General features: G+C 37.6%; 1 protein-coding gene across 1 annotated transcript in view; it reads right to left on the bottom strand.

The window, feature by feature from the left end:
- FSIP2 (fibrous sheath interacting protein 2) overlaps positions 1-21,934 on the bottom strand; it is an 81,121-nt gene that overhangs the window by 45,161 nt on the left and 14,026 nt on the right. The window contains exons 9-13 of the mRNA XM_072751256.1: positions 15,117-15,206; positions 6,945-7,057; positions 6,156-6,198; positions 4,854-4,960; positions 2,321-2,384 (exon numbers count right to left, since the gene is read on the bottom strand). Of these exons, the coding sequence (XP_072607357.1) occupies positions 2,321-2,384; positions 4,854-4,960; positions 6,156-6,198; positions 6,945-7,057; positions 15,117-15,206 (417 nt within the window). The remainder of the gene's footprint in view (positions 1-2,320; positions 2,385-4,853; positions 4,961-6,155; positions 6,199-6,944; positions 7,058-15,116; positions 15,207-21,934) is intronic.

Here is a 21,934-nt window from a genome sequence, read left to right as displayed (position 1 = left end):
ATAGAGCAATACATACTATACAAACATAGAATTCCCAAGGATGCATTTCTATCAAAAATGAGCTCACATAAAACAATGATGCCCCTTACACACACACACACACACACACACACACACACACACACACGAAGACAAATATGAAGAAACAAATCCCCATGACTGTTAGCAGCAAAACAAAACAAAACAAAATTAGAATTAGGCATCAATGATATCAGATATTTGAATTAGCAAATAAGGAATATCTTACGAGTGCATTTATATATTTAAATATATAAAGAAGGGATTGGAGAACACAAGAATGGGACAAGAACTTGTCAAAAAATCTAGTAAAATTTGAAAAATAACTTCAGAAATTATATATATGTGTGTGTATATATATATGCATATATAATGTTTAATCAGAAAAATTTCAGAATGCATTGAATTGATAAAATAGATCAGATAAACTGAAGAAAGATTTGGTGATTTGAAGGACAAATTTGAAGAAATTAACCAGAATGCAGCAGAGAAATGGAAAATCTAGTTGTTAAAGGATATAGAAGAAAAAACACAGGTCTAACATATACATAACTGGAATTTTAGAAGAAGATAATAAAGAAAGTGAGGAGAGGCAATACAGGAGAGAAAAATAGCTGAAACTTGTCCAGAACTGTTCATCATAGTAATACTGCAGAAAAGCAAAAGTAAGACCTTAAAAGCAGACTGAAGTGTGTGTGGGTAGGGGAGAGGAGAATCAGTCACACAGGGATTATTAGAGTAAAAGAACATTTAAGTAGAGCAATGTCCTTAAAGTACCAAGAAAAAAATAACTGCCTTTAAGAACTTCTATACCCAGCCATAATTATGTTCTAGAACATGGTAAAATAGAGCTTTATCAAATAAAATCTGACGATTTATTCCCAAAACACATTCACTGATGACATTTCTAAAGAATGGATTTACTTAGGGAAGAATGAAGGTGATTCTATAAAGTATGAAATGCAAAAAGGAATGGTGAACAAAAAACTATTGGTAAACATATACAAATATAAACAAAACCTGACTGTTCAAAAATCAGAACAATATTTAGCTGGTAAAAAATAATAAAAACTAAATTATTGGTTAAATATGATATGAGATGGTGGTTTAGAAGTTAATTATTTTAACTTTGACTTTTACTTTATACATTCCAGAATTCGGATAATTGTCAAAAGGAATATACATAGCATACAGTTTCTAAAACAGTAGAGAGAAAAATGGATTAAAAATAAGTTTAATATTCTGAAAGAAAGCAAGAAAGGAGAAATTAAAGCAAAATATAAAAAAGCATGACAAAGCAAAAGCACCAATAAGGCAGTAAAAATCTAACGGTTTCATTAACATAACTGTAAATAGCTTAAATTCAGTTAAAAGTAAATTTCCAATACACAATAAAAATAAAACAAGATGCAGGGGTAGAGTGTTTACAAAAGCCACATCTATACATAAAAAGATTCAAGACTGAAAGCTGATGTAGCTATAGTACTATCAGAACAGACTAAATAAAAGTAAATATATTGAACATTTGAACAACACAATTCAACATCTTGATTGAATGGAAATATTTAGAACATGGAACCACCAAATTGGTAATATTTATTGTTTTCAACCACACAGAACATATAATAAATTAATCAGAACATATAATAAATTAATCATGTATGCTAAGCCAATAAAGCAATTTTGTAGATATTTCAAAAATCTGCTATGATAAAGGCTATGTTGTCAGTCCACAAAACAATTAAGTACCTTCCTTATCAAAACTCTTCTTTTCATTATTGGCCTTTCCAGTGATGGGCAGTGAATTTGGGTTACATGACATTCTCATTTTATAGGTGGAAAAAAAAACAAAGAACGGAAAATTAAATAACTTGGCCAGATGTAAATTTTCATTTCAGTTTTGGTGTGTGGATTCAACTTAAGTAATTGTGTCAGAATATATGTTCCTACCCATTATGCTGTACTGCCTTCCAATAATCTGACCCACATGCATAGGATATACGAGAACTTTATGCCTGGAAATTGGAAAATTCAGATGAGTAAATTTACAAGAAAAGTGTAAATTGTGAAAACAAAAAGAAACAAAATATGTAGTTTCACATCTAATTAGATATACGGTTTAAATTTTTTTTCTCACTAAGAGAACCAGGACCAGGTTAAATATTTTGCTGGTGATTTGTATCAAACCTTCAAAGATTATTTAGCACCATACCAGGCATGAAGCAGGAGCTCAATAAATGTTAGTTGAAAAACTGAATTAAGAGGTTACATAACTTACTCAATAGCTATTATTGATGTTTACCTGATTCACAGAGGTAGCTTGAGCTCTTGTTTAATCTTCCATTACAGTCAGCAGTTATCCCCTTCTGCATAATCCAAACAACAAACAAACATCCTCAAAGGATTTTTCTCCCCAGGATTTGAACATCAACAATTATTCTATATTTAAAATATAGAAACTTAAAATTTTGAGAACTCTTCTAAAATGTCAGTTTTTTTTAATGCACACATTTTGTGATGTTTATGTTATATTTATTTACAGTATTTAAAAGTTCACTGTTGTATCATGGGAGGTCCATAAGACCGCCCACACATTTGGTGATTTGCTTAGGCTCATAGGACTCAGAATATAGTTGTACTCACATCTAAGATTTATTACAGTAAAAGGATACACTATAGGATAAAGAAGGGGAGAAAAGACACAGGCTGAGTCTGGAAAAATCTATGCACAATTTTTCTTATATTCATTCCCTACTGTGAGAGAACACATGAGTATGCTCTTCTCTCTAGCAGTTGAAAAAAATATTTACAGTAGGGGATCCCTGGGTGGCTCAGTGGTTTGGCGCCTGCCTTTGGCCCAGGGCGCGATCCTGGAGTCCTGGGATCAAGTCCCAGGTCGGGCTCCTGGCATGGAGCCTGCTTCTCCCTCCTCCTGTGTCTCTGCCTCTCTCTCTCTCTCTATGTCTATCATAAATGAATAAATAAATCTTTAAGAAAAAAAATATATATACAGTAGCATGTACAACATTTATGTCCAGAGAAATCCATTAGAAACTCAGCACTCAAAGTTTTAATGGAAGGCTGGTCATGAGGACACCCTCTGCCTTAGTGCCTATCAAGATTCCAGCCTCCTAAAAAGAAATCAGATGTTCAGCAAAAATCACAGTATTTGCAATATAGTGCACCATCTATTCAGTGAGGGGACGTTCCATATCACTTGGGGACTGTTAGAAAAGCTAACTTCCCAGACACTAGCCAAGGGCAACCTTGAAAGCAGGCCCTTCTAAAGACAGGAGTCTCAAGCCTGCTATGTTAACTCTTTCCTGCACAGCAGTACTCACTGGCATCCTAAAATTAACTTTCTGTAGAATGCACTGATTAGTAAGTTCATCAACTCAATGGACAAAAGAATGGATGCATTATTATTATTATTATTATTTTTAACAAAGCTACAATAGGAGAAAGGTTTAAGTAGAGCTGGAACAGAGAAGACATGTTGTTCTCTAGACTTGTTCCAGAACTCAACCTGCTGAGGGAGGTAAATCCATGAAATAGGCTTATTTTTTTTTCCCCTCAGATCTGAGAACTGAACATAGGCCCCTAGAAATACATTTTCCGACAGTGATAGGCTGTGCACAAATGTTGGAAGCAGAGTGTAATACTTAGCATAAGAAATGTGTGGGAAATATCAGAAAGGGAGACAAAACACAAAGACTCCTAACTCTGGGAAACGAACTAGGGGTGGTGGAAGGGGAGGAGGGCAGGGGGTAGGGGTGAATGGGTGACGGGCACTGAGGGGGGCACTTGACGGGATGAGCACTGGGTGTTATTCTGTATGTTGGTAAATTGAACACCAATAAAAAATAAATTTATTTAAAAAAAATTAAAAAAATGGCCATGCTGTTTCTCATAATAAATTAGGACTTGGTGGTCATTTGCTATTCACTTGAGATCCACATGGGTGGCGAATGTATTAACCATAAAAGGTCAGTAATAAAATTTAGATACTGTTTTTACAAGAGGTTTGTTTGTTTAGTAAAGGACATAGCTTTTGCAATCTGTTGGGCAATACGAGGATTTTAAATGTCGAAGTTTAAGAAATTTCTTTTATTGACTCTTAGCCTACATAAAATGAATATCGATGTAGTAGAACACTGACCTGTAAAATGTTTACAATATTGTCTGCGTGACAGACAAGCATGTTGTGGTAAACATACGTCTTGGAAGTTATGCATAACATAGTCTGTCAATTATGGTGCATTAGAAGAAACAGAAAATGATGCCACTTCCTACCCTATTCAAGTAGAATTCATTTGGAAAGAACTTAGCAAATTGCCATTTTCAAATCATGTGAACTCTGTAGCACAGTTAGACCAATTAATGCTGTGCTACTAATGGAATGGAATGATGTGGTTTTTGACTCCTGTCACAAAGTAGGCAACTCACAGAGAAAAAATTCTCATTTATATCACAATCTTTGAATCTTTGCTAGGAACTTTCCAATAGCAGGTGACTGATGGCCAGTCAAAAGCAAAAAGAGGACAGGTAGCATGGCTATCTCTGAACAATCCATCAGTACTAGTCAAAGCCCAATCAAAGGCCGAATTAATACTTCCTCTGAGGGCTGCGGGTATGTACTGTGAGCGCTAATGTTGTACCTTATCTTTAAGAAGATTATTCTAGGGCTATTAAAATTTTGTTATGGTATGGCTAATTTCAGGGAGTGAAGTGGTTGGTATGGTCACTTCATGACAAAAGGTTTTATACCAATGCTGATCATAAGACCGTATTTCATTTACTCTACTTGCATTTAGAGCAAGAGAAATATTACATACCTCATCTTTTGGAGGATCCAAGTAAGACGGTGAAGATTTTGGACAATTTCTTGTGGGGGAGGTTTGAGGTGAAACAACTGAATTTTGAGCTGAGATGTGTACATTTCCTAGAGAAAGAAGAGATAACTTTACATATGAGAAGATCATATTTCTGGAACAAGGGTGAATGCTAATGAATAGATTTAATCTAGTGCTGTCTCGGCTGAGCTGCCGCAATCACTGAATTACCACAATTAGGGGTATATTTGACTTAAAGAGAAGAATCTCCAAGAAAAACCTTTTTAAATGTTCACTAACTACAAATTTCCAATGGTTCACTCTAGCCTTCAGAGACATGTCTGAAATCCTTGACCTCTGATCCTAATTTATTTATTATTAGGCCACTTAATCCCTATAATGAAACATGGACTACTCCCAGGATTAGTTGTTTTCATTTCACTCAGTCTGCAGTGGTAAACCACCCACTACTTGGATAGGGGAATAACCAAAGCTGTGTTTTGGGAAGATTGCTTTCACAGTAAAATTTATGGTGCATTAAAAAGAGGAGGAGTAGAATGGAGGAAGGTCACTCAAATAGTCAAGGATGAAGGAAACAAGGGTAGAAGCTGTGGGAATGAAAAAATAGGAAAGAGCAAAAGAAATTAAGGAGGTAAATTAGACAGAAAGTGGCAACTTTGGGATGCAAATACAAAAAAGAAGAGTCAAAGATAATTCATATTTTGTGCCTGGATGAAAACACAAAGAGGACCAGGAAGATGATGAGTTTGATATTCTTTTGAATTTGAGATGATCATTGGCCACCGGATAGGGGTGTCTAATATCTTCTGTATGTATACGTAGGATATGCACGGAAGTATTTTTAGTGACTTTCAGGAGTCTCACAAGGCACAGAAAAATCTAGCCAATGTGTAGTGCACTGAAGAGGAGATGGGAAATAAGATGTATTGTCTATGGAGAATTGATGGCAGTGGAGTATGAGGACCTTTCTGGAGATGGTTCTCTGTCCTAGAACTTTCTGAATTCTAGTAAATCAGTAATATGGTCTAGCAGTATAAACAGCCCCAGCATGGACCCTAATTTTTCCACAGATTACAAAATTCAAAAGTCATACTCAACAAGCAATCACTAAAATATATAACCCAATTATAATATCTGTGTTCATAAATTATTTTGGAAAGTAAAGCATTGTATAGAGTTATCATGGTTTTTATAATCATGTAAAACAACTTGAAAAGTTACATGATAAGACTATGATTATGAATTTAATACAATAACAAGTATGATTGTTTTCTACTTTCTTACCTCTATCATCAAAATTACTTGATTTTCTAGTTATTTTCTCTTTCTATATGGTATATTAAAGAGAAAAACATTCATTAGTAACTGTACTTCTAAGAGAAATTTTGCCTCTATCAATCAACCAAATTTATAAAAATCCACCCCCATTTATCCCCTTATCTTTTACATGCAAATTGTCTCCTTCTAGAATATCTTATATAGGGATCTCAAACTTAACTAGTTTAAAATTGAGTTCAATATATAACAATGTACAAGTTGTTCCTTTTCTAGTATTCCGTATTTTGTTTAAAGGTATAGTAATCCATTCAATAGTTGGTTCTAAAAAGTTAGAGTCATTCAATCTGTTTCAGGGAAATAAAATATAACCCATTCCAATCCAGCCTACAGCTTAGCAAACACATTTTTCAAAATCATTTCATTGTGATGACATTTTTCTGTTTCTGTCTGTCTCATCAGGCAATGGTTCCTCAAGGGGAGTGATTATGTTTTATTCATCTTTTTATCTTATATGTCCCAATTTCCTTATTTCCCCTTCTTTCTGGTTTAGCACAGGGCTTGGCCAACAGTAGATGTTCAACAAATTGTAGCTCTTATTATTGCAATTGCTAAATGTTTGGATTAATTTCTGCTATATCACAAAGTGACTCAATATTCTAAAGGAAAGATCTGGCCTCATGAATAGATCCTAATATCCTTAGTCAGTCAGTATCATGCTAGTGAAGAAGATAGGTCAAGGAAGTGAAAAATTAAGTAGAAAATCACCATACAAAAGTTGGAGACAAAATTTTATACCTTTTGTCCAGTACCATTAACTTGTACATCTGACAGACCAGCTGGATTTGCTGTTTTTTTGTTAACAGTCTTTGAAGTACTTAGACATTGATAAATGACATTCGCTGTAGGTCCTAAAAGCAAGAGAGAAACACCATAGTTGTTTTTTTTTTTTAAACAACCTATTGAAGTGTAATTGAAATACAATAAACTATACTTATTTAAATTGAATGTTTTCTTCAATTTTAAAATATATCTACAACTGTGGAACTATCACTGCAATCAAAATAACTTTTCTAATACCTTTATTTTTTTTCATCCACTGAGAAGTGTTTTATTATATGGATACATCACAATTTTTTTATCTATTTACCTCTTGTTTGGGTTGTTTCCATTTTGGCCTCTCACAATAGATATTTATGAGCTTTCATGTACAAGTCCTGTGTGGACATGTGTCTTCATTTCTGTTGGGTAAATATCTAGTAGTGGAATGACTGGATCATATTGTATGTGTAACTTTTGTTTTCCAAAATGGCTATACCTTTTGCACACCATTTGGCAATGCATTAGAGTTTCAATTCTTATGCATCATTGTCAACATATAGTAAGCAAATAAATAAAATAGTAAAGATCAAAGAAAAATACAAAAGAGAGAAAATAATGAAACTAACAGCTGACATTTTGAAAAGTTCAAAATAAGTGATATCCAGATTGACCAGGAAAAAAGAGAGGATACAAGTTTTCAGCATCAAGAAAATTAGAGATAATAGCACAACAAAAGTCTATAGATAGTACTAAAAATAATAATGAATATTATAAAAAATGTATGGCAGTAAGTTTAAAAATTTACATACAAAGGACAAATTTCTTGAGAAACACAAATTAATCTCATTCCTGAATAAATAGATGATATAAAGAACCACATATCTATTAAGGAAATTGAATGTGTTCTTAAAAAATGTCCAGAAAGAAAACTCCAGGCTGAAATGATTTAAGATTTAATTTCTCTGTTATATACCAAATATGTAAGGAAGAAACCACACAAATTCGACACAGAGTCTCCCAGAAAATTGAAGAGGAAAGAACTCTTATCCCAAGTTATACTTTGAGATCAAGATCACTCTGATACTACTATCATTAAAAGACATTACAAGAAAAGAAAACCTCAGTCAACATCCCCCCATGAACAAAAATGCAAAAATTATAAATAAAATAAATTGAATTCAACAATATATGATAAAGATAGTGCATAATGAATGAGTAAGGTTAATCCTGAGAATGCAGGACTGGTTTAACATTTAACATTAAAAATAAGTCAAAATGATTAACAACATTATAAGACAAAAAAATTGAGATGATCATCCCAAAGATGCAGAGAACACTGTATTCATATAAGAACAAATAGATAAATAAAACAGGAGACTGCCCACAAGTAGGTCTGTCTACTTATCATCTATAAATGTTCACTTTATCTTTACAAAAATGCCAGTGAAACTGAATGATGTTGAAGCAATTGAACGTATACAAGATAAGCTTGAATAATCTTGTCTTCCCAGATAGCAAGGAAGCTATCAAAAATCATCAGAATTATGTCACAAAGGGCTCAAGAGTCATTATCCTAAGGGGAGATCCCACTGGCTAAAGCTATCACAATTTCAGCATTAATACAATAACAGAATTATATTGAGGCACACTGAATTTATTTAAATCTGTGAATTCATACTGACATAAAACAAAGCTAATTGCTCATTGTTGGAGGATGCTACCAAAACAATTTACTACTCTGAAAACTGATAAATGATGGTAAAATATTAAGCATCGATTTGCTTTTCTCAACTATCCTGCACTACACCTAACCAAATAGTAGTTAAGAGGAAGTTTATTTTATACAAGTATTCCAGTTAATCTATGAAGAACGAATGACAGAATTAAAATATCCCAGTTTTGCGATCCCTAATTAATTCCTGGATCTAGGCCTTGAACATAAATGGCTGCTAACATTACAAAGAGAAAATGGAGATGTTCTACGCCTCCTGATGGAAGGACTCACCACCATCTAGGAATCAGTATTGTCAGAGAAATTGAACCTGCAAAATGGCAGCATAAGAAGACCCCAATTTCATCTCCTCCCTGGACACAGGAAATCTCCAGCTACATCTAGAACAACTCTTTCTGAAGAAGACCTGAAAGCTAGCCCAACAGTTCCTCCACGACAAAAGATAAAAGGCCACACATGGGTTGGGAGGAGAGGCAGAGGCATGCTCCACCCGACACCCCCCCATCCCCTACTCCAGTGCAGCAACCCACAGGTGAGAGGGACTTCACAAATATGGAGCACATCCCTGAGTCTGAGCTCCCTACTAGCCCTTGGGACCTGCACTAGATAGAGGAACATCAGGAAAATTAGAGGTAACAGCACAACAAAAGTCTATAGATAGTACTAAAAATAATAATGAACATTATAAAAAAATGTATGGTGATTGGCTTTAAAAATTAACATGGCATATGTCCAGGAGATTCAAAGAGCATTAGGAACTTGAGACTCTGTTCTTAAAGGGCTTGTGCACAGACTGCTTACCCTGGGACCCAGCACAAAAGCAGCAGGCCGAAGAGCACTTAGACCGTACAGGAAGGAGTTCCCCCTGGCTATTCTTACGGCACCTGCTGGAAGGGCAGAGGTCTGTTCCAATTCTCTCCAGGGAAGGAGGTGCTGGTTACTGCCATTTTACGCTCTCCGACATTGCTAAGTGCTGGTAATGCCAGATGCCATTTTTGTAGTCTCTTTACCCTGCTAGTGCCACTCCGGTGGCCCTGCCCCACTAAAGCCAGTGGTTGGGCTTGCCTGCCCCCATGCCACCCTGTGGCCCTGCCAAAGCTAGCAGTATGCACCGTTCACAGGAGACACCCTTTGAATGCCTGTCTCCAGAGGCCAAGGGATCCTGCATTTTGGGGCCCCTGGGACTGAAACAGTCAGAGAGACAGTTCTTGGCGGGATGCTGCACAGATAACAGATGAAACACACCCCCAATCTTCTTGTGACCATGCCCGTAAGACTGGGAGAGCTGTTTTGCCTCAAACATAGAAGCAGAGAATCAAGCAAAATGAGGAAATGAGGAAATGTGTTCCAAACGAAAGAACAAGAAAAGCCTCCAAAACAAAACCTTTAATGAAACAGACATAAGTAATTTATCTGATAAAGAGGCCAAAGTAATAGTCATAAAGATGCTCATGGATCTTGAGAGAAAGATGGATGAACACAGAAGGATCAACAAAGAGAGGGAAAATATAAGAAAGTACCAAACATAAGCCATAGAGCTGAAGAATACAATAACTGAACTGAAGAAGACACTCAAGGGGTTCACAGCAGACTGGATGAACCAGAAGAAAGGGCTAGGGATCTAGAATACAGGGCAGCACCATTCACCCAGAGCAGCAGCAAAAAAAAAAAAAAAAAAAAAAAAAAGGATTTTTAAAAGATAAATTAAAAAAAACTTATGGGTTACTTAAGGGACCTGCTGGGACCCCGATTAGGCAAAAAAGAGAAACAAAAGGCATCAAAATTGGAAAAGAAGATGTAAAATTGTCACTATTTGTGAATAGCATGATTTTACTTGTAGAAAAGGGATTATGCTAAGTGAAACAAGTCAGAGAAAGACGAACAATATATGATTTCACTTCATGTGTGGAATCTAAAAAATAAAACAAGTAAGCCCAAACCAAACTCACAGATGCTGAGAACAGATTAATCATTGCCAGGGAGGGGAGGGTTGGGGGTGAGTGATTAAATATTTTGTTATGCTAAAGAATTGTTTGTGCCATGTGATAATGGTATTGTTGTTACTCATTTAAAATATCTTTTAGTTACTATTTACATCTTGATGGGATGAGCTTTGGAACAACAAGGCAGCAGAGAAAGGTTGAGGGCATTGACAAAATTATTCACGATTGGATGTCCAACTTGAATGATAGGCACATTAAAAACCAGGAACTGTTGGTTTCTATTTATGTTCAAAATGTTCCATAAGAAAAGCTGAAAAAATAATTAACAACACTGGAAATATGTGCTCCAAATAAGACAAAAAATTAACATCAGCCATATTGAATTAAGAATTTCCATCATCAAAAGATAAAAAGAAAGAACAGAAAAAAATCACAAATTAGAAGTTATTTATTATACTATATTTATGTATATAATAGACAAATGTCTAATATAGCTTTAAATATCTTCCAAATCCATAGGAAAAAAGAAAACCCAGTAGGAAAAATGGACAAGAGATTTGAAAAGATAACCTCTTAGTAGAGGAAACATGACCCAGAACTCATGTATCTAGACATACAACCCCTGGAGAATCTCTTGTCTATGAATATGAGGAGATTTTATATATATATATGAGTATTCATATATATATAATATATATGAACATACATATATGAATGTTCAGTGCAATATTGTTCAAATAACAGATACTTGCATCAATAGGAAAACAGATGTATGTGTAAATTGTGGTATATTCACACAATGGGATAGGATCAGTAGTGAAATGAAATAAAATGTCAGGCAGCCCAGAGATAAAACTTCTGACATATAATGCTGAGTGTAAAAAGCAAGTCACCTAAGACTGGGAAGAACAGCATATAAGTCACATTAAAATAGTTTAATGGTATCTGTGTTTATATATGTGTGTAGTTTAAGGATATACATTCACATTGTAAGTATATTGAAAAAATGATGGTTATAGAAATCACCAGATTTAGATAGTGTTTTTTTCTGTGGGAGAAGGAAGCCTGCTTAGAAGAAATTTGGCAGAAGCTATGAACTTACAGCTTAAGGAAAGTCAGGGAAAATGGAGGGAGAAAAATAAATCCATATCAAAATGTATCAGAATCAAGTTGCTAACAACTATTTTGCGCCCCCCAACATCTTAACAACCAGAGAAAAATGTCACCTTACTTATAGAGCATCAACAACTCGATTACGGCTGATATCTCATCAGCACCAGGAAATACAATAAAATAAAGTAACAGTTTTCAAGTTCTGGAAAAAAAAAATGTCAACTTACACAATTCTATATCAAATGAAAACATTATCATTCAAGGAGAAAGGTAAAATAAAGATACTCTTAGATAAAAATGGAAATTAAGATGATTCAGTGCCAGAGAATCTATTCTAAAAGAGATGCTAAAAGGAAGTTCTATAGATTGAAAAAAATGATATGGGAGAGAAACCTGGGATATCAGAAATTAAAGGGCATTTGAAATGGTAACTATCTGAGTACTATAATAAGCTAGTCTTCTACTTATTTAAAATAAAATTTATTACATTGTCGGAGTGGATGTTTGATGAATAGATGTGATACATAGAAAAACTATAACAAAGGAAAGAGGGATAAGGGGTCATATATAGTGCTAAGGTTTCCATATTCCACTTAAAGGGTTAAATATTCATAGTTCATTGTGAAAAGCTAAGTACACTGTTATCGGGAACAGCCACTGGGGGAAAAAAAATCTGTACAAAGGAAGCATAGTCATGTACAGGGTTACCTGGGTGGCTCAGTCAGTTGAGCGTCCTACTCTTGATTTCAGCTCAGATTATGATCTCAGTGTCATGAGATCAAGCTCCACATTTGACTTATTAGGGAGTCAGCTTGGGGTTTCTCTCTCTCCCTCTCCCTCTGCCCCTCCTCTATCTCGAGTACCGTCTCTCTCTAAAATAAATGAGTAAATCTTAAAAAAAAAAGTCATAGACAATTGAAAAACAAATTTTAAGAATGTCATGTATAATAGTACCAAAAAATGAAGTACTTATGTATAACACAACACATACAAGACCTCTATGCTGAAAACTATATAAACACTTGGGACAGAAATCAAGTATAACCCAAACAGAAAGAGATACTATGTTCATGAATCGGAGGACCAAGATCTGTAAAGATTTCTTTTTTCCTCAAAATGATCTATAGATTGATTTAATGTACTTCATTAAAAAAAATCCCAGCATAATTTTTGCAGACAAGCTGATCACAAAATTTATATGCAAAAGTCAAATGAATTAAAAGTCCTTAAATTTTGAGGGAAAAAATAAAGGTAGTAGAATTATATTACCTGATTTTAAGAGAGTGAAAAGCTGCAATAATTAAGATGGGGCAATGCTGGCAAAGAGATAGACACATTAATTGATGACTGGAACAGAATATGACATGGTAAGTCAGACAGAGAGAAAATATTTTCAAACCGCAATCTGGAAAACACTTGTATTCAGAATATATAAGTAACTCCTTAAACTTGACAGTAAGAAAACTACCTGATAAAGGATGAGCAAAAAACCCCTCAATATATAACTGAACTGAGCAGGATTTACAAAAGGCAAACAGCAAGCAGATGAAAAGATATTAACATCATTAGCCATTAAGGAAATGGAAACGGAAATCAGGATGAGTCACCATTACATCTACTAGAGCGACTAAAATTAAAAAATTGCTGATAATACTAATGGTTGCAAGACTGCATAGCAAATGGATCTCTCCTACGTGACTGATAGGAATGCAAAACAGTGTAGGCATTCGGGAAAGCAGTTGGGCAGCTCTTCATAAACTTAAGCATACGTTCACCATCTGACTCCACGATCCCTTGTTCACACAAAAACCTGACTTGTAAACACTTCTGATTTTTTCTATTCATAATCACCAAACCTGGAAACAACCGAAATGTCCTTCAACTGATGAATGTACACAAAAATTCTGGTGCATATATACTATCGAATACTACTCAGCAGTAGTAGTAAATGATCAGTACATGCAATAACTTGAATAAATTCTGAACGCCAAGTGAAAGAAGACGTTATCACAACGTCAAATACTATAGGATTCTATTTATAAGATATGCTCTAAAGGAAAAAGCACTATAGTGATGAAGAACGATCAGTGGTTACCTAGGGTTAGTAATGGGAGGGAGCAAGGTATGACAGCAAAAGGAAGGTTTTGGAATGGTGTGATTGTATGAATCCTGTGTGACTGTGGTAGAGATCACACAAATCCATACATGTGATTGGATGCAATTATACAAAAAAAAAAAAAAATTCCATTTTGCCTGAGGTGATTTAAAATCAGGGTAAACATGTCAGGATTTTTTTGGAGGAAATAAGAAAATACAGACACAAGATCAGAAGCAAGGAATAGAGTTCAGGGCTCACAACTCTGACTGGGGAGCTGCCAACCACAAAACACAGGGCAAATTGACCATAGAACTATATAAAAGCTGTGATACTCTACAGAGTTCATACTCAGGGTTCATTGATGGAAAGTAAGTTTATATTGTCTATACTTAGTAGAGGTGGGGCTGGTGTTGTCCTAATTTTGTACATGGTAATAATAACTTTGGTGCCCCCCCCCCAAAAAAAAAGTCTTTAAGCTTTAAAAATAGGACCCATGAAGCTTAGAGTTGAATTAAGTCTACCTCATGGTCCTAAGAGTGGAAGACCGCCTCCACTAAGGCACCCTTGTGGCTCCCCAGGTTTCTAATTTTTGATTAAGACTAATCAAATCACATTATCAGGGAGGAAAGATTCTGGACTTTTTGTTTTGTTTTGTTTTAAGATTTGAACTGATAAAGCCAAAGGAATTTTAACTCTTTACGCTTTACTTTTTCCCTGGAAATTTGATAATTCAGATTGTTCAATTTTGAATAATCTCACACTTTTGATAGTGTATTATTTGGAGGAGTTTTATGCTGTCATTTGGGTTCCTGGTTTAGTCCAGTGAGCCGTAAGAGACAACATCAAGTAATATAGTATGAGTAGAGTTCACAGTGGCTTTAGAGTTCATTTCTGACCTATTTCAGAGTTTTCTAAAATCATTTTGAACATTATTAAAACTATTTTGCAGTTTGTTAGGTGTGTGTGTGTGTGTGTGTGTGTGTGTGTGTGTGTATACCCCACTTATTTAACAACAGTAGACTGTACATTTGATTTTTCTAAAACGAGGACATAATGTTAGGGTTAGAACACTAAATCAGTATAGAGATCAAATTCTGAAACCCATAGAGGTTGTGTCATTGTTGGTAGGGATCACTCTTCCTCAGTCACTTGACAACAGAAAACAGATTTAAGCATTTAAAGCATTTAAGCAAACAGTGCTATCCAAACTCAGTCTTTCCCAAAATTATTACTTAGTATTTCTTATCAAAATATTCAATTACCATTTACTCCTTTATTTGCTCTCTGGTCACCAACAGGGTAAACTAAGTTCATGTTGTCATAAATCTTCTTTTTCTTCTTTAGAGAATACGCTTAAAGAAATGTAATAAGATATTTATTTTTAATGATAGTGATGATGAATTCTCAAGATAGACTATTTTTTTTTCATCCTCAAGAAGTGAGCCTTATGCTAATTTGTATGTGAGATGGGGTGTGGTATTAGAGGAGCCAGAGAGATATGACATGGGAAGACACTCTTGAAATATTATCACTTTGGGTTAAAAGGTACACTTGGAAGGACGGAATTTTCTTCTGGTGGAGAGAAAAGCTACATGCAGAACCCCGTACCATGTCATTTCCCATCTGTGGAGATGCATACCAACCAAGGTAGCTACTGGCTGGAGACCCGTCAGCCCCCAGTGAGTGTTGCACTTCCTGGATGTGCCCCCCAGCCCGGCACAAGCAACTGTATGCATATTCCTCCTTTGCGATAGACAGAGTTGTAGTTCCTGTTTCTGACTGTTTAAGGAAGGCAAAGTCTCCTCACATCAAGTGCACTCAATGGGTTTTCATTAGAGATGTAAGATGTGAGAGTGATCTGTCTCCCCACTGAAGCAAATTCACCTCGTTTTCCCTTCCTCTCTCGTTCTCCGTCCCTCTGGAAACTGTCTACTTAGTGGAAGATGACAATGTTACTCAGAATGGTAATTCAATTTCATTTGCAAAGTAGATAGTCTTGTCACCTTGACAACATAAATTCATTAACATCTTCAAAAGAGGGGTTTTAAGGTAACCAATGTCTAAAATGTCTGGTTGAACCTCTCTTCCTAGTAAATGAGAAAGTTAACAGTTGAAGATGTAGGGATACATATTGTTGCTAAAGTGATTTATTTTCTCTCTATTTTTGGTTTAAGATTTATATATTTGACAGAGAAAGAGGGTGAGCAAATCTGGGGCAGACTCTACACTGAGCCCAGAGCCTGACTTGGGGTTCAATCACACAACTGGGAGATCATGACCTGAGCTGAAACCAAGAGTCAGCTGCTTAACTGACTGGGCCACCCAGGTGCTCCTGAGGTGGTTTCTCTCCCAAAATATGAGATTGTTGTCATTATTTCAATGAACTGAATAGATTGAATTAGTCCATTTAGCAAATACACACACATACATACACACACACACACACATACACTCACATACATACAGTACTATTCGGTGAACACAAAAGTGGGAGTTAGACTATTACAGGTGATTAAGGCAGTGGGAAGTATGTAATAAGTGTATTGAGAATGATACAAAATACTATAAAGGGTTCAAAGGAGAAGAATCTTCTAATAAGGATTATTATTATTAAGAAAGACTTTGTGGTGTGTCCTTGATAGCTGAGCTAAAGGAATTGTGGGATTGGGATAGATGGATGATGAACACATCGCTGCAGGCTGAGAAAACTTGATGAAGAGAGGCACAGAAGTCAGAGAAGTTACTTGTGTTTTAGGAATGGTCGGTAGTCTCATTTGATCGGACAATGAAATAAATTGAGTGCTTACGTTGGGCCAGAGCTTTTGAGATCTTTATGAGAATTTGGGAGTATTATTTTTGTTTTCAGCGATTAAACTGTAGCTCAGAGAGGTTATTTGGCCAAGCTATTTACATGGCTAGATGATGATAAAGCAGGGCTTGGACTTCAGCAGTTTGTCTCCAGAGTCTATGCACATCACTCCTAAATCATAGCTGCCTTCCTCAAGGAGGTGGTATGAAGTTAAGTTTAAAAGTTAGATGTGGGGGGGAGGGGCAAGATGGCGGCGGAGTAGGGTCCCCAAATCACCTGTCCTCAACAAATTACCTAGAAAACATTCAAATCATCCTGAAAATCTACGAATTCGGCCTGAGATTTAAAGAGAGACCAGCTGGAACGCTACAGTGAGAAGAGTTCGCGCTTCTATCAAGGTAGGAAGACGGGGAAAAAGAAATAAAGACACAAAAGGCTCCTCCTCCGAGGAGCCGGGCTGAGGCCGGGGCGAGTGTCCCCAGGACAGGAGAGCCCCGTCCCGGAGGAGCAGGAGCTGCACCGACCTTCCCCGCGGAAAGGGGCTCGCAGGGAGTTAGAGCAGGACCCAGGAGGGCGGGGATGCCCTCGGGCTCCCGGGGACAGTAACAGAGGAACTGCGCCCCGGAGAGTGCGCCGAGCTCCCTAAGGGCTGCAGCGCTCGGCGGGACCCGGAGCAGCTCGGAGGGGCTCGGGCGGCGGCTCCGCGGAGGGGGGTGCGCGGCTCCGGGAACAGCTCAGCGGCGGCGGCTCGGGCGGAGGAAGAAGCTCCGCGGAGGGGGCGGCGCGGCTCCGGGAACAGCTCGGCAGCGGCGGCTCGGGCGGAGGAAGAACCTCAGCCCGGAGGGGGCGGCGCGACTCCGGGAACAGCTCGGAGGGGCTCGGGCGGCGGCTCCGCGGAGGAGGCTGCACCGCCGGGAGCGCGAATCCAACAGCGCAGGCCCCGGAGCACAGGGCGCCGGGACACAGCCCAGGATCCGGCCTCCCCCCGGGACAGGCAGAGGCCGGGAGGGCCCAGGACAGCGAGGACGCTCCTGCCTGGAACTGAGCAGATCAGCGGCCCCGCCTGGGAGCCTCCAGGCCCTGCAGACGGAGAGCCCCGGAGCTACTGCGGGGGCTGACTCCAGGGTCCCAGAGCTGCCCCCGCCACTGTGGCTTCCTCCCGGGGCCTCACGGGGTGAACAACCCCCACTGAGCCCTGCACCAGGCAGGGGCAGAGCAGCTCCCCCAAGTGCTAACACCTGAGAATCAGCACAGCAGGCCCCTCCCCCAGAAGACCAGCTAGAGGGACAAGTTCCAAGGGAAGTCAAGGGACTTAACACAGAATCGGAAGATACTCCCCCGTGGTTTTTTTTTGTTTTTTGTTTTTTTGTTTTTGTTTTTGTTTTTTTTTGTTTTGTTTTGTGCTTTTTTTTTTCTCTCTTTCTTCTTGATTTCTGATTGCGTCCCCCACGCCCCCCCTTTTTTTTTCTCCTTTCTTTCTTTTTCTTCTCTTCCCCCCCCTTTTTTTCTTCTTTCTCTTTTTTCTTTTTCTCTTTTCTTTCCTTCTCTCTCTTTTTCTCCTTTTCCCAATACAACTTGTTTTTGGCCACTCTGCACTGAGCAAAATGACTAGAAGGAAAACCTCACCTCAAAAAAAAGAATCAGAAACAGCCCTCTCTCCCACAGAGTTACAAAATATGGATTACAATTCAATGTCAGAAAGCCAATTCAGAAGCACTATTATACAGCTACTGGTGGCTCTAGAAAAAACCATAAAGGACTCAAGAGACTTCATGACTGCAGAATTTAGATCCAATCAGGCAGAAATTAAAAATCAATTAAATGAGATACAATCCAAGCTAGAAGTCCTAACGACGAGGCTTGACGAGGTGGAAGAACGAGTGAGTGACATAGAAGACAAGCTGATGGCAAAGAGGGAAACTGAGGAAAAAAGAGACAGGCAATTAAAAGACCATGAGGATAGATTAAGGGAAATAAATGACAGCCTGAGGAAGAAAAACCTACGTTTAATTGGGGTTCCCGAGGGCGCCGAAAGGGACAGAGGGCCAGAATATGTATTTGAACAAATCCTAGCTGAAAACTTTCCGAATCTGGGAAGGGAAAGAGGCATTCAGATCCAGGAAATAGAGAGATCCCCCCCTAAAATCAACAAAACCCGATCAACACCTCGACATTTAGTAGTGAAGCTTGCAAATTCCAAAGATAAGGAGAAGATCCTTAAAGCAGCAAGAGAAAAAAAGTCCCTGACTTTTATGGGGAGGAATATTAGGGTAACAGCAGACCTCTCCACAGAGACCTGGCAGGCCAGAAAGGGCTGGCAGGATATATTCAGGGTCCTAAATGAGAAGAACATGCAACCAAGAATACTTTACCCAGCAAGGCTTTCATTCAAAATGGAAGGAGAGATAAAGAGCTTCCAAGACAGGCAGGAACTGAAAGAATATGTAACCTCCAAACCAGCTCTGCAAGAAATTTTAAGGGGGACTCTTAAAACTCCCCTTTAAGAAGAAGTTCAGTGGAACAATCCACAAAAACAAGGACTGAATAGATATGAAGACACTAAACTCATATCTATCAATAGTAACTCTGAACGTGAATGGGCTTAATGACCCCATCAAAAGGCGCAGGGTTTCAGACTGGATTAAAAAGCAGGACCCATCTATTTGCTGTCTACAAGAGACTCATTTTAGACAGAAGGACACCTACAACCTGAAAATAAAAGGTTGGAGAACCATTTACCATTCAAATGGTCCTCAAAAGAAAGCAGGGGTAGCCATCCTTATATCAGATAAATTAAAATTTACCCTGAAGACTATAGTGAGAGATGAAGAGGGACACTATCTCATACTCAAAGGATCTATCCAACAAGAAGACTTAACAATTCTCAATATATATGCCCCAAATGTGGGAGCTGCCAAATATTTAAACCAATTAATAACCAAACTGAAGAAATACTTTGATAATAATACACTTATACTTGGTGATTTCAATCTAGCTCTTTCTATACTAGATAGGTCTTCTAAGCACAACATCTCCAAAGAAACGAGAGCTTTAAATGATACACTGGACCAGATGGATTTCACAGATATCTACAGAACTTTACATCCAAACTCAACTGAATACACATTCTTCTCAAGTGCACATGGAACTTTCTCCAGAATAGACCACATACTGGGTCACAAATCGGGTCTGAACCGATACCAAAAGATCGGGATAGTCCCCTGTATATTCTCAGACCATAATGCCTTGAAATTAGAACTTAATCACAACAAGAAGTTTGGAAGGACCACAAACACATGGAGGTTAAGGACCATCCTGCTAAAAGATGAAAAGGTCAACCAGGAAATTAAGGAAGAATTGAGAAGATTCATGGAAACTAATGAGAATGAAGATACAACCGTTCAAAATCTTTGGGACGCAGCAAAAGCAGTCCTGAGGGGGAAATACATCGCAATACAAGCATCCATTCAAAAACTGGAAAGAACTCAAATTCAAAAGCTCACCTTACACATAAAAGAACTAGAGAAAAAGCAACAAATGGACCCCACCCCCAGCAGAAGAAGACAGTTAATTAAAATTCGAGCAGAACTAAATGATATCGAGACCAAAAGAACTGTGGAACAGATCAACAGAACCAGGAGTTGGTTCTTTGAAAGAATTAATAAGATAGATAAACCATTAGCGAACCTTATTAAAAAGAAGAGAGAGAAGACTCAAATTAATAAAATCATGAATGAGAAAGGAGAGATCACTACCAACACCAAGGAAATACAAACGATTCTAAAAACATATTATGAACAGCTGTATGCCAATAAATTAGGAAATCTAGAAGAAATGGATGCATTCCTGGAAAGCCACAAACTACCAAAACTGGAGCAGGAAGAAATAGAAAACCTGAACAGGCCAATAACCAGGGAGGAAATTGAAGCAGTCATCAAAAACCTCCCGAGACACAAGACTCCAGGGCCAGATGGCTTCCCAGGGGAATTCTATCAAACGTTTAAAGAAGAAATCATACCTATTCTACTAAAGCTGTTTGGAAAGATAGAAAGAGATGGAGTACTGCCAAATTCGTTCTATGAGGCCAGCATCACCTTAATTCCGAAACCAGACAAAGACCCCACCAAAAAGGAGAATTACAGACCAATATCCCTGATGAACATGGATGCAAAAATTCTCAACAAGATACTAGCCAATAGGATCCAACAACACATTAAGAAAATTATTCACCATGACCAAGTAGGATTTATCCCTGGGACACAAGGCTGGTTCAACACTCGTAAAACCATCAATGTGATTCATCATATCAGCAAGAGAAAAACCAAGAACCATATGATCCTCTCATTGGATGCAGAGAAAGCATTTGACAAAATACAGCATCCATTCCTGATCAAAACACTTCAGAGTGTTGGGATAGAGGGAACTTTCCTCGACATCTTAAAAGCCATTTACGAAAAGCCCACAGCAAATATCATTCTCAATGGGGAAGCACTGGGAGCCTTTCCCCTAAGATCAGGAACAAGACAGGGATGTCCACTCTCACCACTGCTGTTCAACATAGTTCTGGAAGTCCTCGCCTCAGCAATCAGACAACAAAAAGACATTAAAGGCATTCAAATTGGCAAAGAAGAAGTCAAACTCTCCCTCTTCGCCGATGACATGATACTCTACATAGAAAACCCAAAAGCCTCCACCCCAAGATTGCTAGAACTCATACAGCAATTTGGTAGCGTGGCAGGATACAAAATCAATGCCCAGAAATCAATGGCATTTCTATACACTAACAATGAGACTGAAGAAAGAGAAATTAAGGAGTCAATCCCATTTACAATTGCTCCCAAAAGCATAAGATACCTAGGAATAAACCTTACCAAGGAGGTGAAGGATCTATACCCTAAAAACTATAGAACACTTCTGAAAGAAATTGAGGAAGACACAAAGAGATGGAAAAATATTCCATGCTCATGGATTGGCAGAATTAATATTGTGAAAATGTCAATGTTACCCAGGGCAATTTACACGTTTAATGCAATCCCTATCAAAATACCATGGACTTTCTTCAGAGAGTTAGAACAAATTATTTTAAGATTTGTGTGGAATCAGAAAAGACCCCGAATAGCCAGGGGAATTTTAAAAAAGAAAACCATAGCTGGGGGCATCACAATGCCAGATTTCAGGTTGTACTACAAAGCTGTGGTCATCAAGACAGTGTGGTACTGGCACAAAAATAGACACATAGATCAATGGAACAGAATAGAGAACCCAGAAGTG

The sequence above is a fragment of the Vulpes vulpes genome, chromosome 3 (assembly GCF_048418805.1).
Source record: "Vulpes vulpes isolate BD-2025 chromosome 3, VulVul3, whole genome shotgun sequence".
Taxonomy (NCBI): Eukaryota; Metazoa; Chordata; class Mammalia; order Carnivora; family Canidae; genus Vulpes; species Vulpes vulpes.
The sequence above is the reverse complement of the archived record's forward strand: the minus strand, read 5'-3'. Positions and strand labels throughout refer to the sequence as shown.